The 17,499-nt window shown below is 42.4% G+C and overlaps 1 protein-coding gene across 1 annotated transcript; it reads left to right on the top strand.

Annotated features, from left to right (window-relative positions):
* Positions 1 to 3,512: 3,512 nt before the first annotated feature.
* On the top strand, positions 3,513 to 11,461 carry LOC139940880 (ectonucleoside triphosphate diphosphohydrolase 1-like). Its single transcript, XM_071937256.1, has 10 exons — positions 3,513 to 3,566; positions 4,299 to 4,498; positions 5,516 to 5,642; positions 6,359 to 6,482; positions 7,074 to 7,227; positions 7,803 to 8,057; positions 8,725 to 9,003; positions 9,343 to 9,429; positions 9,749 to 9,889; positions 10,483 to 11,461. The coding sequence occupies exons 2-10, from the start codon at positions 4,346 to 4,348 to the stop codon at positions 10,732 to 10,734; spliced, it is 1,572 nt and encodes a 523-aa protein (XP_071793357.1). The 5' UTR covers positions 3,513 to 3,566; positions 4,299 to 4,345; the 3' UTR covers positions 10,735 to 11,461.
* The last annotated feature ends 6,038 nt before the right edge of the window (positions 11,462 to 17,499 follow it).

Raw genomic sequence — 17,499 nt, 5'->3', positions numbered from 1 at the left:
TTATGTCGAAGGATGATTGATGATGATTGAACTTCTGAATTGTAACAATGACAACATAATTAGTAGCGTTTAAGTATGAAGTATGGGAAGTAAGACCTTATAACAAGAGCTACACAACTTTTTTGAAACCTTTTTTTCAGTTATATATTCCTTGGGCAATGAAGCACATAGTCCAAGCAAAACAACACGGAACAGCTTCGTGTTTGTTCACAAACACTTAATGTCTAGTTTTATAATTATTATTTCTTGTCTTCAATGCAATTTTGTTTTCGCTCCTCACGGTATTTCATTTGAATGTATTTTTCCTGCTGACATTAACAATTATAATCCAAGAGTTTTCAGAACGAAATTGATCATTACTTTGCTTAGAATAGTGAATAAATCGTGTTGGTTTTGTTCTGGTTTATACAATGGCCAGATCGAGACGAACGTCCTTGGTATCGAATGGACTCTCAAACCACTTTGGGTAAGCCCAAAGACTTAAAGGTTATCAATACTTTTGGTAATTACTCGAACTATTTGTTAGCATACAAACTTACTTGGTAACAAGCAATGGAGAGCTGTTGATAGTAATACAATATTGTGAGAAACGGCTCCCTCTGAAGTAACGTAGTTTTTGAGAAAGAGGTTATGTCTCATTTTTATTGAATTGAATAAGAGACCTCAGCTGAAGTCTCGAATTCAAGGCATCAGAAAGCTCACATCTTGTGCGACAAGGTTTTTTTTTTCTTTCTCGCAACTTCGACGACCATCCAAGTTTTCACAGGTTTGTTATTATTTTTGTGCATTGATGAGATACACCAAGTGAGGAGACAGGGTGCCAGTGACTTTATGATAAAGAAATGCAAACAAGGTCAATGCCCTGCTTCTAGAACATGAATGACATTTTTAGGTAAAGTACAATTCTTTTGGAAAAACTTCTGATAGGCTTACATATATTATTCAGTCCCAAGAAAAGTAGTGCAATTACTTGCTATGTCTAGAACATGAATGACATAATTATAGAAGTTAGTGCAAAGACAACTTAACTACTTGTCCAAATAAAATTCTTCACTATGTCCTAAGAATTCTGTGGGGAAAAATGTAAATTCTCAAGACGTAAATATAACAAGTCTTTGGGACTAATGGAGCGATTTTAACAATAGCATGACGTTACAGGTGTAAGGTAAGACGCAAAATGCGCTCGTATCGGTTGACGCGCCATTCGTGGGAAATGGCCCTCGGGCTTCACACGTCCCTCTGGGGCCGATTTCACAAAACAATAAAATTCATCGCAAGACAAATTTTCAGTATCACCATAGAGATTTGTATTGTGACATCACACTTTACTTTGCAACTACGATTAATTTGAAGTTACTATCAATTTGAGATCTTTGGGAAATCGGCCCTCATTCGTACCCACGAATGGCGCGCACCACAGGCATATTACTCCAAAATCACCAATTCAAAAGCACGGCATGTGCTGTTGCTTTTACACATTTTGTTCACTTACCACATCTTCCCCGAATGACTGTTTCGAGTAACTTAAATATCCCATAAATGCAACCAGAAATGTCACTCCAACCCAAGAGAACTGTACTTTTCCTTTTCGTCTATTTTCCGGCCATCAAAAAGATGTTCCAGAACTTGTTTGCTCCGGTCCCCACGCTGCGGTTTAAACACAATCGCCGTCGAAATAGTGACACTGTTTTTTGTTTTGTCGCCGGAAGAGAGCACTCATCGAGCGTTTTAGAGCTCGACTCTGAAGAACTGGGCAAGTCTACACATCTGGATCGATCCGGGGCCCAATTTCATAGCGCTGCGTAAGCGGAAAATATTGCTTAACAATATATTGTATTATGTGACATGGTAGTTAAAGCCATTGGACCCTTTCGGTAAACAGTATTGTCCAAGGCCCACACTTCCTGTACCACAACTTTTATATAAAACAACAAACCTGTGAAAATTTAGGCTCATCGGTCATCGGAGTCTGGAGAAAATAACGAGGAAAACCAACCCTTGTTTCCCTACGTTTCGCCGTGCCATGACATGTGTTTAAAATAAATCCGTAATTCTCGACAACGAGAATTGATATTGTTTTAATGTTTTCTCAAAAAGTAAAGCATTTCATGGAATAATATTTCAAGATAAGTCTTTCACCATTACCTTCTGTAAACCCTGCAAATTATTTGTTAATCTGTGAACTTGTTTTTTCTGTACCGAAAGTGTATAATGGCTTTAAGCAGAAAATATTGCTTAACAATTATTGTATTATGTGACATGGCAGTTAAGCTGGTAAAGTTATTCTGGTAAGCATAAATTTGCTTTGCTTATTGCTAATTTTTCTACTAATAAGCAGCCCTATGAAATTGGGCCCATATGTGTTTGTGTGTGATACAGATATATCTCCTCCAGTAATTATTGTTGCGGATGGTATTCATGTGGCGATATCGGTAACTATACGTTAACAAAATTAACTTCGCCAATCAAGACAGCGGTCGAACCAATAACTTTGTTTCGGTTGAATTGACCATTTGCCATTGTCCAACGACTGAAACAGTAGTTTGCAGCCTCGAAAGCGCACCATGAGTGTCATATGACTCTTAGACCCTTTCGAAACGACTGGATTTTGCTTTGGATTCGGCATCAGGCTCTGTCTACTTGTCTGAACCCTGAGCGCATACGCAAGCGCAATATTGCAAAACAATCGCGGGGCCAAGCTAGCCTGAGCCGAGTCCAAAGCCGAAGCCGTGGTTTCGAAAAGGGCCATAATTGCAACTATTGATTTCCGAAAATAGAATTGGGCCTGGCTGCTACACACTAGGGGGCCTATTGAACAAAAAGACCTGGTATAAATGCAACAAATAGTTGATGGCTTGACGTTTCGACAATGAGCAGAGTCTTTCTGGACGGCTACCTTATTATATAGTGATAATTTACGAATGTTCATGAAACAATACGCAATAGAAATGATGTAATATTCATATAGTTTTCAATTAACTCAAAAAGTGGGATGGTTAAGGGCAGTGGACACTATTGGTAATTGCTCAAAATAATTATTAGCATAAAACCTTTCTTGATTACGAGTATTGGGGAGATAGTATAAAAATATTGTGAGTAACGTAGTTTTCGAGAAAGAAGTAATTTTCCACGAATTTAATTTCGAGACCTCAGAATTAGGTTTCGAGGTCTTGAAATCAAGCATCTGACAGCACACAACTTCGTGTGACAAGGGTGTTTTTTTCTTTTAATATTATCTGGCAACTTCGACGACCAATTTGGGCTCAAATTTTCACAGGTTTGTTAGTTTATGCATATGTTGAGATACACCAAATGATCGAGACGACTTGTCTTTGACAATTACCAATAGGGTCCATGTAAAGACACTACAGACTACACTGAGTATCCAAATACTGCCTGCATGTAGATTCTTAATATGCTTATCGATTAGTAAGTCTTTATTCTCTGCACGACGTATAGCAAGTACAATGTAATAATAGATTTATTGGTTGTGGTTGCTCTACCTGTTGTACAGCCAACCCGTCCAACGCAATGAGTACAAGATGGAGTTTTGAGGTGTTCCATGGGTGAGCTAAACGTCTTCATATAACAATGTTTATGTTTATATAATTTGGGGGCATTGCATGGTGAGGTATCAATATATATTTGGTTTGCGGTAACACCATGTGTGTATCTTCTGATGATGACTAGAGCAAGCTAGTCGAAATGTTGAGACAAATTTAAGATCTGACTCCGCGGTAGTACAGTTAATCGCGATCCTATAAGTAGTAGTCCCAGCCATTTTTCTATACCATCCGCCCGGGTAATATTTAAAAAAGCATGACAGTTTTTTCAGAACTGAGAAGTCTCCCGAACCTCCGAACATCTACTCAACGGTAGTAGAATAAAGCAAGACAGTTCTCTAAGAACAAACTCTACGATACACACATGGTGTTACCGCAAACCAAATACATAATGTTTCTGTGTTACAACATGTTATGAGTTTACACTTGATAGTTTCTAATGAATGTCTTTATGATGTTATCCAACTTTTGTTTTGAGAGGAAAACAACTCACGTAGGTAGTTCTTATATTTCATCCGAACGGTCAGTTTTAATATAACAGAGAAACAATAATTGGCGGCTGCAAACTGCTTACCAACCAAAAGGACCTATGGTAAAAATGCAAAAAATAACAGTCTTTCTCAAAGGCTAGATGACAATACACGAACAGGTAACTTTAGTGTAACATTTATTTAACAGTTGAATCATTGTCTTAATGTTGTTGCAATAAGTTGTTAATTCTTTTTTACTATGCAGCATCTACAATAAAGTAAACTAAAAAATGACATCACAGTGACGTCACCATGGCTGGAGGAGGTCTGCACTGTAACGTAATAACCGTTTCGTTGGTGACCATTGGAACTGTCATTGCCATATTCTTCATGATATCCGTTGTGGTTTTAAGTGGTCGTTCCAACATCCCGGAAGTATGCGAATCGTATAGTGACGACATGAAGGTAAAATGAACAAGAAAACTCCACCTATCAACTCAAAAACTAACACTATACCACCAACATCAACACATAATAAAATATGACATCAACTGCAAAACCAACACTTAAAGGCAGTGGACACTATTGGTATATACTCAAAATAATTAGCACAAAACCTTACTTTGTAACGAGTAATGGGGAGAGGTTGATAGTATAAAACATTGTGAGAAACAGCTCCCTCTAAGGTGACGTAGTTTTCGAGAAAGAAGTAGTTTTCCACGAATTTGATTTCGAGACCTCAAGTTTAGAATTTGAGGTCTCGAAAACAAGCATCTGAAAGCACACAACTTCGTGTGGCAAGGGTGTTTTTTTCTTCTTTCATTATTATCTCGCAACTTCAATGACCAATTGAGCTCAATTTTTCACAGGTTTGTTATTTTACACATGTTGAGATGCACCAAGCGAGAAGACTGGTCTTTGACAATATTACCAACAGTGTCCAGTGTCTTTAACACCAATACCAACTTCCAGTTTCAGCACCAACACCATTACTAACTCGACACAAATACAAAAACCAACGTCAACACCAACATCAATTATTTAGCACTTACACAAACTTCAACACCAACACCAAGACCATTGCAACTTCATCACCAACTACACCTGTTCAACACCACAATGTTAGCAGTTGAGTGACACTAACAGACGTTTTAAAATAACCGTCTACACACAATAAGTTTCGAATCAAGATAAAAAATAATTGTTGGTCCGACTTTTCAACCCTAGTATTTCTTTCTGCACGGGTCGAAACGACAGGCCATTAGCTATTTTGTTAGCGTTTATACCAAAATTGTGTCTCAATATTATTATCTTCATACAATATAAGCAAACAAACAAAATAAAATGAATTTCACAACTATTGGTCTTAAAACTTGAACTGATAACTAACTTACAAATCAGATAATAAAATCTATTTAAAAATGAGATATTCTTTAGTTCATCCATAACGATCATTTTGTTTTTCTTTAAATCTTCCCTAAGGTCACACAATACGGCATTGTGATCGAAGTTGAAACCCCTTTTCCTAAGCCACGCCTATTCTCCTGGAAGTTTGATATAAACGGATCACTAGGCAAAGTTGAAGAAAAAACGTACAGGATCAAACAAAGTAAGTTTTTGTTACAGTTAACTATTTGTTTAATTTGTAAATTGGTTACAAATTATATATTTTAGCCATAGCACTCCGCACAAAAGATGTTGACAAAGTAGGGAGACAGCCAAGAGAGTTCACGATATTAGTAAGAGCACCGGCACATTTCTCCGGAGGTCGTTGGTTCAAATCCCGGTCTGTAAATTTTTCTTTGTTTAACCCCAAATCAATTAGCCCTTTTGAGTTATGGTGGACACAGTAGTGCACTGTTTGGTTTGGGTTTCGACAGAAAAAGTAATCCACAAACGTAATTATTATAGGGTGCGTTCAATAGGCTTCCCTGGGTCGACCCCGCGGTGCTCACTCGGGTGAGCCCCTGACAAGAGCTAATCGAACGATCACTCGCCCTCTCGTGGTGACGTCATGCACCTCGGGTCAGCCCCAAGTGACCCGTTCCACAAGCAGGGTACTTGGGACTGAGCCCCTGGGTGAGCCCGGGTGAGCCCCTGGAGTCACGTCAAAGCTATTCGAATATACCGGGGGCAGACTGGGGTCGACCCGGGGGAGCTAATCGAACGCACCCAGTGTCGCAATACTGTGCCGGTCATCCACCATACCTTAAAAAGGCTTACTATTAAATACCCGGTTGGTTTCCCTTGTATAGTTTATTACTTTTAAGATAAATTAATAAATACATAAACGAACAATAATGTTCAATGTTCTTATGATGACAGATAAAAAGAAACCAAGTGCGTTTCTCGAGTCTTGTGTAGACTCCATCAGTAGGATCGTTCCCAGAGACCAGCATGAAACTACCGAGGTTTTCCTGCTTGCTACGGATGAGATCGAGGCATTAAAGTATGTACCGTTGCGTGTGAAACTGAGATATCATGCGCAAAAGGTCCATAGTGTTATACGAATATTACACATTTGTAATACATGTATGTTGTGCATTTATGTGGCTAAACGGTCATTTGGTCAAAATTCGTTCAAAAATGTACGTTTTTCCGAAAATCGGTCCTTTAAACTTTAAAGACACTGGACACTATTGGTAATTGCCAAAGACTAGTCATCTCACTTGGTGTATTTCAACCTATATACAAAATAACAAACCTGTGAAAAGTTGAGCTCAATTGGTCGTCGAAGTTGCGAGATAATAATGAAAGAAAAAAAAACACCCTTGTCACACGAAGTTATGTGCTTTCAGATGCTTGATTTTGGGACCTCAAATTCTAAATCTGAGGTCTCGAAATTAAATAACATTACTTCAGAGGCAGCTGTTTCTCACAGTGTTTTATTCCATCAACCTCTCCCCATTACTCGTTACCAAGTAAGGTTTGGTGCTAATAATTATTTTAAGTTATTACCAATAGTGTCCCTTGCCTTTAACGGTAAAACCTGTTAGCTAAGATTTTTAACCAAAATTTATTTTTAAAACTTTGCCAATAGGCTTCAGACGAAGTTGGACGAAGTCCGTGTTTTGCTTTCATCTTACGCCTTCAACACCAGCAACGGTACCTTTGAACCGCACGTCATGACGGCTAATGATATAGCTAGACACCGCTGGACACGTGAAAACGAATTGTTGGGGATTATAAAACCTGTAAGTTTTGTTAAATTTGAATGGATTTGGGAATGTGGTGCAAAGTCACGGCCCGAGTTGTTGCCAACCAAGGTTGGACAACTTTACTATATGGGAAACAATAATGCAAAGCAAAACTGATAGCCACACTATTTGTGATAATAATTACACAACCTTTTGAAAATAGTGTTAAATTTGATTGGGAAAAAACTCAAACCAATCACACGATGTATTTTCCTGTGTAGAGACAGAAAATGTTGAATTGGGTTTACAGCATCTTCAAGATTGAATGTTGCAAGAGAATATTGAAAGAGCAACGCCCTTGTTGCACAAATTAATGCGTGTTTTCATCTGAATAATAAAAGGCTTCAGGCCTGAAGTCTTTTATTATTTGACTGAGAAATTAACTCTTTCTCAAAACACTACTTCATATATTATAGGGAGCCGTTTCTCATAATGGTTTACACTTATCCACAACTCTCCATTGCTCGTTACCAAGATACGTATTTAATGCTAACAATTACTTGTTAATAATTAGTGTCCAGTGCCTTTGAACATTTCACGAGCTATTTTATTCAAACCCATCTCTAACACAGGATATCAACCCAGGGCAAAATTACTTCATGGAAAAAGACAGAACAAAGTTGACGTATGGTTTACTCGAAGTCACGCACAGTTCTGCCCGGATCACTTACGAGGTAAAGATAGATGGTAACTCTTCGCTCACAGCCAATGAGAATGTCGGAACACTTGAACTGTACGCGGAGGAATATAGCGTGTTTACTCGGAGTATCTCCTGCTACGGACTACGAGCGGCGTACAGACGGTTCCAGCACGACCTCATTGATAAGGTAGGGGTGGCACCTTTATTGAACATGCACGTGTTTCATAAAAATTGGCCAATGCAGCTGCAACAATTTATCCCCGATGCAAGTTTCCATATAATCGTTGCCGTATACCCGGTGCTTAAATATAGGATTCGAACTGCCTCTATAAAACAGGGCAATCTCAGTGGTCTACATGTAGTTGGTAAGACACTGTTCTGTAATTGCAAAGGTCGTGGGTTCGAATCCCAATCGAGTAATATGCCTGTGATTTGTGCAGTAGTTTTTTAGGTACTAAATCCTAGTAGTAAGACACATAATAAGTAATAATAATAGACACTTAATTAAGCGCCGGTATCCGCCGCAAGCGGCGCTCATGGCGCTACTTTACAAAAGAACAACAAGCAAAGTAGCAAACAACAAAATAAGAAAACAAACTTAACAAAAAGCTTCTCTATGAAAATGAGTTTTTAAACTGTTCTTGAATGTGTTGAGTGATTGGAGAGTTTGACAGTGTCCGGGAGGGAGTTCCAAAGCTGCGCTCTGAAAACTTCTTATCATCAGTTTATGGGTAAAACCAAAGTTGTTATTTTTTATTTCCGATGCAAGTTTAATTCATTTAAAGAATATTATGATCAATTCACACTCAAAACAGTTATAAAAGTAAACTGGCATACTCTCTTTGTTGGCTTAGATGATTAAATCATCAAAAGACACGATCGCCAACCCATGTACTCCACCTGGATACCACGAAACTGTCAGGTCATCTGATTTGCATAAGAGGTCATCTTGCGTCCTCCAATCAACATTCACCAATAACGGAAGTGACGTCGATGCATCGATATCAAGGCAATCTACACAGCCGGAGTTGTACAGACTAGAGGGCACGGGTGATGCCAAGGCATGTGAAAGCGAGGTTAAGAGGCTTTCTCTGGGAATGGAGTTGCAACCTGTGCCTGGCGGCAAATTCATGGTAGGATGCTTTCCCTGAAAACATTATAGAGCAGTGTATTAAAGTATTTTTGTGACGTCACTCTATTTACGAAAGTGTTGATTTCTGTTTGCGAATATAAACTTCACTTTAGATTCGTAGCAAATTAAAGTGATAGTTCAGTTTGAAATGAACACATAGTACAGAGTTTTGGGAAGATATTGTATATAACGAATCTATACACCTTAGATTCTATTTCTTTGACTGAACCTATTTCCCCAAAACTTTGTAAAGCTTTAATTTCAAACAGAACTATCACTTGTAACGAAGTCAAATGAGCCCTTTTCATAACTGAGGTTTTTTTTCTTTTCTTTTGACCAGGCATATTTTCCATATTTTCTGGTGGATCTGTCCCACGTGACTGATTTGACCAATAGCAGTGATCAATGCGATTGGACGCACATGCCGGTAAGGACACCCAAAACTCCGGGTCAAGCTTAGCCTTTTGTCAAAGCCTTCGTGGCATAAACAGCAACCTGGAACGGTAGACCACACGCGCGAGTCGAGGGGCGATCGACTGGCGAAGCGTGCGCCACTTGCGTGCGTAGTCTCTCGTTCCAGTCGCTTGTGATTGCGGCTCTCCAAGCCACGGTGCTGATTTGAAGTGACTTTAATCCACCTTTCTGGGTGTGTTTGACACAAGATCCGGGTCAGTGGTTCAGGCACCATGTCAAATTGTTCTATTTGAAAGAGTTTTTAAAAAAACACTTTGTTTTCTCCTTTTCAGGCTGATATGTTCAAAACGGAAGTCAACATCACCGGTATGAACCCTTGTTTTGTTGCCAACTATTTGCACAGCTTGGTATTTGACGACTTGAAGATGGACAGAGAAAATTGGGAGGATGTCATCATGCACGAAGACAACAGAGTAAGTATATCGAGAGAAAGGATCTGACGGTCAAGATTCTGTACGATATGAGGCCTACACTGCTCTTGTTGTGACTAGCCCATTTCTGATATTGATTGTTGATGGAAAAAAAGTAAATAAACAAATAAATTGTAGCAATCACGCATGAATTGTCCCTATTAATAATATATGGCGTTGCCCCCTGAAATTAAGGAGCTTTCGTTTTCGACGACGGATGGTTCTGCGACGGTAATGATGACATTTTGCATCATCTGCGCTTGCAGCGGCGTTGAGGACGGTCACGACCGGCCGTCCCTTAATTTCTACCACAGTATAGGCCTACTCGGGATGAATCTGCGTTGAGCTGAAAATGACAAACCGTCGCAAATCATCCGTGGTCGAAACCGAAAACTCCCTATTGCTCTTGGTTGCGTCTTCATTTTTGGAAGTGCGTTTCTGCCATCTGCATAATAAGCGCGCATTATATGTCACGCACGCCATCTTGAAAATGGTAGACCAAAAGAAGACAGGGCAGCGTGTGATGACGTCATTGCAAAGACGGGTCGAAACGTTAGGTATTAACTATTTTTCGCATTATTATCATTCTGATACAGCTTGACCATCGCTGGTTCCTTGGGTTTGTTACGGGTGTCGTCAGCAATCTGCAACCCCCTACATTCGCCTGCGTCCTGGTGCCAGATCCCATCTTGGTTCAGCGTAAACAACAGACTGTTCTTATTTTAACTGTAGCCATGATATTTGGGTTTGTTCTGGTTGCATTGGGGTATGGCTTTGCGTGTCAACGAGGTGATGATAACGAGTGGATACCGTCATCTGCAGAAATGTATCAATTCGAACAAGTATAGACCATATATGATTTGAGGTATTGCATGGTGAGTTATCAATATTGGTTTGCGGTAACACCATGTGTGTATCTACTTGCCAGGTAGAGTTTGTTCTTTAGAGAACTGTCTATTTTATCTCCATGATTCTACTACCACAATAGAATATGAGATCGAGGATGAAATATAGACACAATCGGTACTTTTAGGGTTTTCTAACCCTTCTACCCCCTGTTTTCTACCCCCATGTACAAAACTCTCATTACTCCTTCACGAGACGCAGTTTTATTAACAGAAATAAGTTAAGAAATGGATGGGGTGGAAGTCTCTAAAAAGGGAGTAGAAGTCTTTACTTTTTTACCCCCCGTAGAAGTCTCCTAAAAAAGGGGGGTAGAAGTCTTTTCTTTTCTACCCCCCCCCCCGTCTATACCCGACACTCCCCCCCCCGGTTTAGTGTTTCTACTGTAAATAATAAGTTAAAAAAGTGAGAGTTAAGAGGGGGTAGAAGGAGTAGAATGACTAACGGGGGTAGAATACTTTTTTAAGGCAAGAGTGTGTCCCCTTTTCCCCCTCGCGTTCTTAATTTTTTTTTTAAATAGACCGCCTAAAAAAAGATCACGTGACAACCATAAATTCTCTGTCAGCGCAGACTCGTAGACCCGCCTTTATTATTGTGTTTTTTTTTTTTAATAAAGAGCTAAAGCTTTGTTTAATAATAAACGTTAACAGTAAATAAACATCAAGTGGTAAACAACAACAACAATCAATTCAAAGTTTGTTTGTACACAGAGCATAACAATCATCCACATAAAGGGTGAGCAAAATAATCAAATACAATGTTCAAGCATTCAAAGAATTATCAACAGTCAATTGTCTAGAGTTCACAGAGAAGTGTGCACGACCTTTTTGGCTTGCCTGGGCGACGAGACTACGAGCCTTTTTGCGTGATAACGACTGCTCAGTTGCTCCATGCTCAGATCGGCATTTATTCTCTACTTTCTTTTTCTTTGAATCATAGAGAGAGCGTGGAGGAGAAGCAGCGGCCATCTTGGTCGATGGGGGGGGGGGGGGGGGTGGTTCAAAGTCGGCCAGGTCGTCTTCCTCGGTGTTGAATCAAAAAAGGATAGAGTGGGGGTGACTGGACGGTCTGGGGGGGGGGGGGTAGCGTGAGAGCTCCGTCTAGATCGGCCGCGCGTACATATTTTACGCGGGTTTTGGCATGGGGGTAGTCTGGTTCCCTGACCAAAGATTTCTTGACGTCTCTTGTTAAAAATCTTAGGTCAGGTATCACCCACGGTTAAAAATAGAGCATGACGCAACTTGTCAGGGTTGGGGGTCATCTCCAGGGAAACCGTGTCTGCAAGTACTACTAGTTGCGATAACGTAACCCTCCTCCCAACGGCCGCCAGGCCGGAGGGTTACGAGATTATTTTGATCGTCAATTAATGACAATATTGTTCAACACGTATAACTTCGACAGCTAGTAACCAGATTTTGCCTCATTTTTACCACTTTTAAAAATCATGAAACTTAATCCTCAATTAATGTCTAATGAACACTCAAGTCAAAACACCTTTGAAAAAAATATTTTTGAAGAAAAAGGAAAAAAACTTACCAGATCCCAGGTTTTTATATTTTGAACTTGTCGCATCGCTTTGCAAACGCTTTATTTAGGCACAACGCCTGCATTGGCAATTACTGACATAAAAACTCCTGGATCTACGGCCGACAGGACTGACATTACGAGTCCGTACCGAACATCAACGATACTGTCCGAATGTTGACGACAACACGTTCGGAACATTTCGGATAACTTCGAAAGAGGAGGAATTCCTCCTTTTTGGTCACGTGATTTTGGGTGATACCAGACCCTAAATTCGACAGAGCCTAGTCGGAGATTTTTGGGTCTGGGAACCAGACCAGCATGGGGGCCGCCTATGGCCCATCCCCTGTCCATTTCCTGCACGTGACCGTTAGCACGAGACATTTTCGTGCGTCCATAGTGGTTTGGCCTATCTCCCACGTTCGTTTCCCGCGCGTGGCCGTTAGCACGTGACATTTATACGGCGTCCATGGAGAACCAAGTCGTGTCGTTGCGAGAGAGCGCCGCGCTTGTCGAGGAAGGGGTGGGGGGGGGGGGTGGAGAGAGACAGCTGGGTCGCGTCGGTCGGCTTCGTCGTTTAAACAACAATATTTTTGACCCAGGATAATATGGGCAACTTCTTACCAGCGACGTTCGAGCTTGGGCACATTTTGCTTTTTTGATCTCATTTTTTGTTACAATGTACATGTAGTAATTATTTGTATGTGCCATCCGTGGCAATGATTAAACACAGTTCGATCTGTCGCGAGACTACTACATGCGCGTTAACTACTACTAAGAAGCTAGATGTTAAAAAAAACCGTCACATGCGCGTTAACTACGACACTCACATGGCGGCCTACCACTAAAAGAAAAGAACTTTCCAGAAAAGTGAAAATGATGAGACGCCTATGGAGGGTGATGAGACGCCTATGGAGGTTGATGAGACACCTATAGAGGATGATGATAGTGACTCGACACCTATGGAGGTCGACGTCGGTGGTAACAGCACTGTGACATCACCTATTATGGACGACGGTGAAGACACAACACCGATGGAAGTGACACAGTCGTCGAGCGTGCGTGCCGTGCCGTACGTCGTGAGAGCTCCGTCTAGATCCAGGATAATGGGCAATTTCTTACCCGTTTACTTTGTACACGGCCTATGGAGCGAGGTGGTTTTGGGATATGGCGGTATTCGTGTGCCCATTTCTTGTGCAAAGAGTATGGGGACTGCGTTACAAAGAAAATGCTTATATAGCAGGTTGAAACTTGGTCCCTTTTGCGGGAAAAGTCACCAAAAGCCGACCCCCTCCCCCCCTCGAAGTAAAAAAGGTAGGGGAAAAGTAAACACATTTTACTGTTTCCGAACCAAGGGTGTATCGAGCGCGGTCCCCGGCCGACGGAGGCCTTTGGGTGCCGCGAGAGATAAAATCTTATATTAGAGCAGAAATGGTTTTGCTTTTCATTGGGTACTTTTGGCATTGCGAACTTGCAAGATTTTTTGATATTAGAGATCACGGTTTTTGATCGAATTTAGCATTGCCATAATGGAATACACCTATAGCGTGAAGGTTTGGAACCAAAGTTTGGAAATCGCGGTGCGGAGGTTGATGAGACACCTATGGAGGTTGATGAGACGCCTATGGAGGTTGATGAGACGCCTATGGAGGGTGATGAGACGCCTATGGAGGTTGATGAGACGCCTATGGAGGGTGATGAGACGCCTATGGAGGTTGATGAGACGCCTATGGAGGTTGGCGAGACGCCTATGGAGGTTGATGAGACGCCTATGGAGGGTGATGAGACGCCTATGGAGGTTGGCGAGACGCCTATGGAGGTTGATGAGACGCCTATGGAGGGTGATGAGACGCCTATGGAGGGTGATGAGACACCTATAGAGGGTGATGATAGTGACTCGACACCTATGGAGGTCGACGTCGGTGGTAACAGCACTGTGACATCACCTATTATGGACGACGGTGAAGACACAAACACCGATGGAAGTGACACAGTCGTCGTGCGTGCGTGGCGTGGCGTGCCGTGCCGTACGTCGTGAGCGCTCTGTCTAGATCCAGGATAATGGGCAATTTCTTACCCGTTTATTTTGTACACGGCCTATGGAGCGAGGTGGTTTTGGAATATGGCGGTATTCGTGTGCCCATTTCTTGTGCAAAGAGTATGGGGACTGCGTTACAAAGAAAATGCTTATTTAGCAGGTTGAAACTTGGTCCCTTTTCCGGGAAAGGTCACCAAAAGCCGACCCCCTCCCCCCCTCGAAGTAAAAACGGTAGGGGAAAAGTAATTACATTTTACTGTTTCCGAACCAAGGGTGTATCGAGCACGGTCCCCGGCCGACGGAGGCCTTTGGGTGCCGCGAGAGACAAAATCTTATATATAGAGCAGAAATGGTTTTAATTTCATTGGGTACATATGGCATTGCGAACTTGCAAGATTTTTTTATATTGGCGAGCACGTGTGAAGGTTTGGAACCAAAGTTTGGAAATCGCGGTGCGGTACCACCAACTACGTCGTGACGGGGAGCCCGTGAACGATGGTGGTTTCAATGACCCAACACCTATGGAGGGTGGTGAGACGCCTATGGAGGGTGGTGAGACACCTGTGGAGGGTGATGAGGCGCCTATGGAGGTTGATGATAGTGACCCGACGACACCTATGGAGGTCGACGTCGGTGGTAACAGCACTGTGACATCACCCAGCATGGACGACGGTGAAAACACAACATCGATGGAAGTGATGACACAGTCGTCGTGCGTGCGTGCCGTACGTCGTGAGAGCTCCGTCTAGATCGGCCGCGTGTACAACAAATTTAACGCGGGTTTTGGCATGGGGACCGCTGTTGGCCCATCTCGTTCAGCTGGGTTGCCGTTTAGACAATGATACTTTAATGTTACATCATTGTGACATCACCTAGTATGGACGACGGTGAAGACACAACACCGATGGAAGTGACACAGTCGTCGTGCGTGCGTGCCGTACGTCGTGAGAGCTCCGTCTAGATCCAGGATAATGGGCAATTTCTTACCCGTTTACTTTGTACACGGCCTATGGAGCGAGGTGGTTTTGGGATATGGCGGTATTCGTGTGCCCATTTCTTGTGCAAAGAGTATGGGGACTGCGTTACAAAGAAAATGCTTATTTAGCAGGTTGAAACTTGGTCGCTTTTCCGGGAAAGTTCACCAAAACCGAGCGCGGTCCGGTGCGGCGAGAGATAAAATCTTATATAAGAGCAGGTGTTTTGTTTTACTTTCCATATTTTTGTTATAATTAGTGAAAGAGAGCACGGTTTTATTGATCGAATTTAGCATAGCCATAATGGAATACACCTTTAGCGTGAAGGTTTGGAACCAAAGTTTGGAAATCGCGGTGCGGTACCACCAACGACGTGGTGACGAGGAGCCCGTGAACGATGGTGGTTTCAGTGACCCAACACCTATGGAGGTTGATGAGACGCCTATGGAGGTTGATGAGACGCCTATGGAGGTTGATGAGACGCCTATGGAGGTTGGCGAGACGCCTATGGAGGGTGATGAGACGCCTATGGAGGTTGGCGAGACGCCTATGGAGGGTGATGAGACACCTATGGAGGTTGATGAGACGCCTATGGAGGGTGATGAGACGCCTATGGAGGTTGATGATAGTGACCCGACACCTATGGAGGTCGACGTCGGTGGTAACAGCACTGTGACATCATCTAGTATGGACGACGGTGAAGACACAACACCGATGGAAGTGACACAGTCGTCGTGCGTGCGTGCCGTACGTCGTGAGAGCTCCGTCCAGATCGGCCGCGTGTACAACAAATTTAACGCGGGTTTTGGCATGGGGACCGCTATTGGCCCATCTCGTTCATTTCCTGCACGTCGTGTCGTTGCAAGAGAGCGCCGCGCTCACCACCAAAAGGAACTTTCCAGAAAAGTGAAACTGTTTTTGACCCAGGATAATAGGCAATTTCTTACCCGTTACTTTGTACACGGCCTATAGAGCAAGATGGTTTTGGGATATGGCTATTTTCATGTTCCCATTTCTTGTGCAAAGAGGATGGGGACTGCGTTACTAAGAAAATGCTTATATAGCAGGTTGAAACTTGGTCCCTGGGTACTTTTGGCATTGCGAACTTGCAAGATTTCTTTTATATTAGAGAGCACGGTTTTATTGATCGAATTTAGCATTGCCATAATGGAATACACACACCTATATAGCGTGAAGGTTTGGAACCAACGTTTGGAAATCGCGGTGCGTGCGGTACCACCAACGACGTGGTGACGGGGAGCCCGTGAACGATGGTGGTTTCAATAACCCAACACCTATGGAGGTTGATGAGACACCTATGGAGGGTGATGATAGTGACCCGACATCTATGGAGGTCGACGTCGGTGGTAACAGCACTGTGACATCATCCAGTATGGACGACGGTGAAGACACAACACCGATGGAAGTGACACAGTCGTCGTGCGTGCGTGCCGTACGTCGTGAGAGCTCCGTCTAGATCGGCCGCGTGTACAACTAATTTAACGCGGGTTTTGGCATGGGGACCGCTATTGGCCCATCTCGTTCATTTCCTGCACGTCGTGTCGTTGCGAGAGAGCGCCTTGCTTGTCGAGGGAGGGGGGGGGGGGGGGGGAACAGCTGGGTTGCCGTTTAGACAAAAATATTTTTGACCCAGGATGTGGGCAATTTCTTACCAGCGACGTAAGGAGCTTTCTTGTGCGAAGCGTATTGGATACCCGGTCCCGTTTGCAGGAAAAGTCAACATAAACTGACCCAGTGGGACGACGTTCATTATACTGATGGGCCCATTTATTTATAAAATGTTTACAATGAACATGTAGCTAGTAATTATTATATGTGCCATCCGTGACAATGATTAAACACAGTTCGATCTGTCTCGAGAAAAACAAAACAAGACTTGTCTTCTTTATTCTGTGTTTTCAACTTGTTTTTAATGAATTCTGATAAGGGAAACGATTGTCTTATATGCATTCATATAAATGAGGGGACCTGTCTTGGAACCAGCCTACTGCCAACATAATATCAAAGGCCTGCTCTACATGACAATAAACCTGGGACCTTGCTCAAAAGCAGTTAAGCTGAAAGAATATCAAGCATTAGTTAGTTCGTCCCCAACTGGAGTTTGCAGCATGGAGCTAGAAGTTAAAAAAAAGGCGTCACACAAGCGTCAGCTA

The sequence above is a fragment of the Asterias amurensis genome, chromosome 8, assembly GCF_032118995.1.
Source record: "Asterias amurensis chromosome 8, ASM3211899v1".
In the NCBI taxonomy this organism is placed as follows: Eukaryota; Metazoa; Echinodermata; class Asteroidea; order Forcipulatida; family Asteriidae; genus Asterias; species Asterias amurensis.
The sequence above is the reverse complement of the archived record's forward strand: the minus strand, read 5'-3'. Positions and strand labels throughout refer to the sequence as shown.

Coding starts and splice junctions, on each gene's coding strand:
- LOC139940880 (XM_071937256.1), top strand. CDS start 4,346: ATGGCTGGAGGAGGTCTGCACTGTAACGTAATAACCGTTTCGTTGGTG. Junction 4,499..5,515: donor CGTATAGTGACGACATGAAG/GTAAAATGAACA, acceptor ATCTTCCCTAAG/GTCACACAATACGGCATTGT. Junction 9,004..9,342: donor TGCCTGGCGGCAAATTCATG/GTAGGATGCTTT, acceptor TCTTTTGACCAG/GCATATTTTCCATATTTTCT.